Source organism: Myotis brandtii, unplaced genomic scaffold, assembly GCF_000412655.1.
Source record: "Myotis brandtii unplaced genomic scaffold, ASM41265v1 scaffold38379, whole genome shotgun sequence".
Lineage (NCBI taxonomy): Eukaryota > Metazoa > Chordata > Mammalia > Chiroptera > Vespertilionidae > Myotis > Myotis brandtii.
This window is the reverse complement of record NW_005364738.1, coordinates 1-1,495: the sequence shown is the minus strand read 5'-3', so window position 1 is coordinate 1,495 and position 1,495 is coordinate 1. Positions and strand designations below refer to the sequence as shown.

General features: G+C 52.6%; 1 protein-coding gene across 1 annotated transcript; it reads right to left on the bottom strand.

Annotated features, from left to right (window-relative positions):
* Window positions 1–148: 148 nt before the first annotated feature.
* On the bottom strand, window positions 149–748 carry LOC102253820 (glycogen debranching enzyme-like; the record flags this gene model as incomplete). Its single annotated transcript, XM_014544841.1, has 2 exons — window positions 461–748; window positions 149–301 (listed from the first exon to the last, which is right to left on the bottom strand). Coding segments are annotated over exons 1-2 (426 nt in total), but the record flags the coding sequence as incomplete, so codon positions are not given.
* Window positions 749–1,495: the final 747 nt, after the last annotated feature.

Sequence of the window (1,495 nt, the reverse complement as noted above, 5' to 3'; positions counted from 1 at the left end):
TATGATTATGACCTGCCCTCCGATCGTCTCTGCTAACCATCAGAGAGCTCCCCAAAGCATAGTTTTACAGTTGATCAAAACAACACAAATAGCACATAACCACACATCTACGAAAGGGTTAACTCGGGGAAAAGAAGAGTAAGGTTACATTTCGGAAACCCGACAGGCGCACTGGTGTGTGTGCTGTACCTTGTGTGAGGAGTCCTCGGAATTGCTCAACGGCTTTGTCAACGTCCACTTGGAAAAATTCCCAGAGCTGGATCTTTGGGAAAACATCCTCCCAAATGATTTTCCGGATGCACTGAAAAATGGCCAATAGTTAAAACACAGGTGCATATTTTTAAAGCCTTTTAAGCAGATGTCATTGCGCGTATCAAAAGGCCGGCCGTAAACGACGTTCGGCCATGCGTGGAGTTTGTGGGGACGGTGTGCGGGGCTGCGGAGCCCCATACATACTGACATGCATGTGATGCTCGTTCTCGATCAGCGCGGGCACCCCCCTGTCTCGGTATCTCCCGGCGGCCACGTCGCAGGAGAGGTGCCACAGGGCTCGGTCCAGGACCCAGGCGGGCTTCAGGTGCGGAGAGTTCACCAGGTTGTAGGCGCTCTCCGGGTGGGCCTGGATCCATCTGCTATTCGTAGCTTCAGGAAGAAGGAAACACAAGGGAAGAGCTTGTAATAGACTGAAGTTAGTAGCTGCACTAGGTCTAAAGGTGAAAAACGACGTCGCCATCGACCGCTCGTTGTCTGACACGTGAGACATCAGTGCCTTGTGCTGATGCTGTGCTGGGAAAACACTAGTACGTTGTGTCTGTGATACATATCCCACCACCCACTTCACCATCTGTGGTGCTTTTCTGCTGTGGGCATTTTTAGTGAGAGCAGATAGGACGCCACGCTGATCTAACACCGCTGTAGTAACATGCGGTCATGATGGGCAGTAACAAGGGGTGTGTCCTTTGAGGGTCACGACCTCTCTGATGGTCCCTGAGTCGACCATAAAACCCTCCTTCGTAAGGCAGCCTGGGCTCCGGCCCGACATCAAGTCCCCTGGCCTCTGTGGGCAGAGTCACCTGTGCCTTCAGCTGGGGTCTGGGCTGCTCCGTGTCGGCTGTGAGAGGTCCAGGGCGGGAGAACAGTCCCCTTTCCATGTCTTTTCTCCCCCTTCCCGTCTCCTGAGCGACAGGGCCCTTCTCCATCCCACCTAACCTCTGGGCTCTCTCTCTTACCTTAACTTTAAGAGTCAAAAGGTTGTGGACACCCCTTTTTCCTACAGACTCATTTCTCCCCGGGTATTTTCAGGGGGAAGAGGGTGGGGGGAGGTGAGGTTCCTTCCTCTCCACCTTCAAATATGCTCTTACCCTTCCAAAGCTGAGACTACAGACAAGTACACATCCTGTCTAAAAAGCTCCTTCTCTAACTTCTTCACAGTCTCTTAGTAGCGAGAACAAATGTCTGGAAAGTCCGTCCCGTATCTGCTGCCTCCACCGTCTCC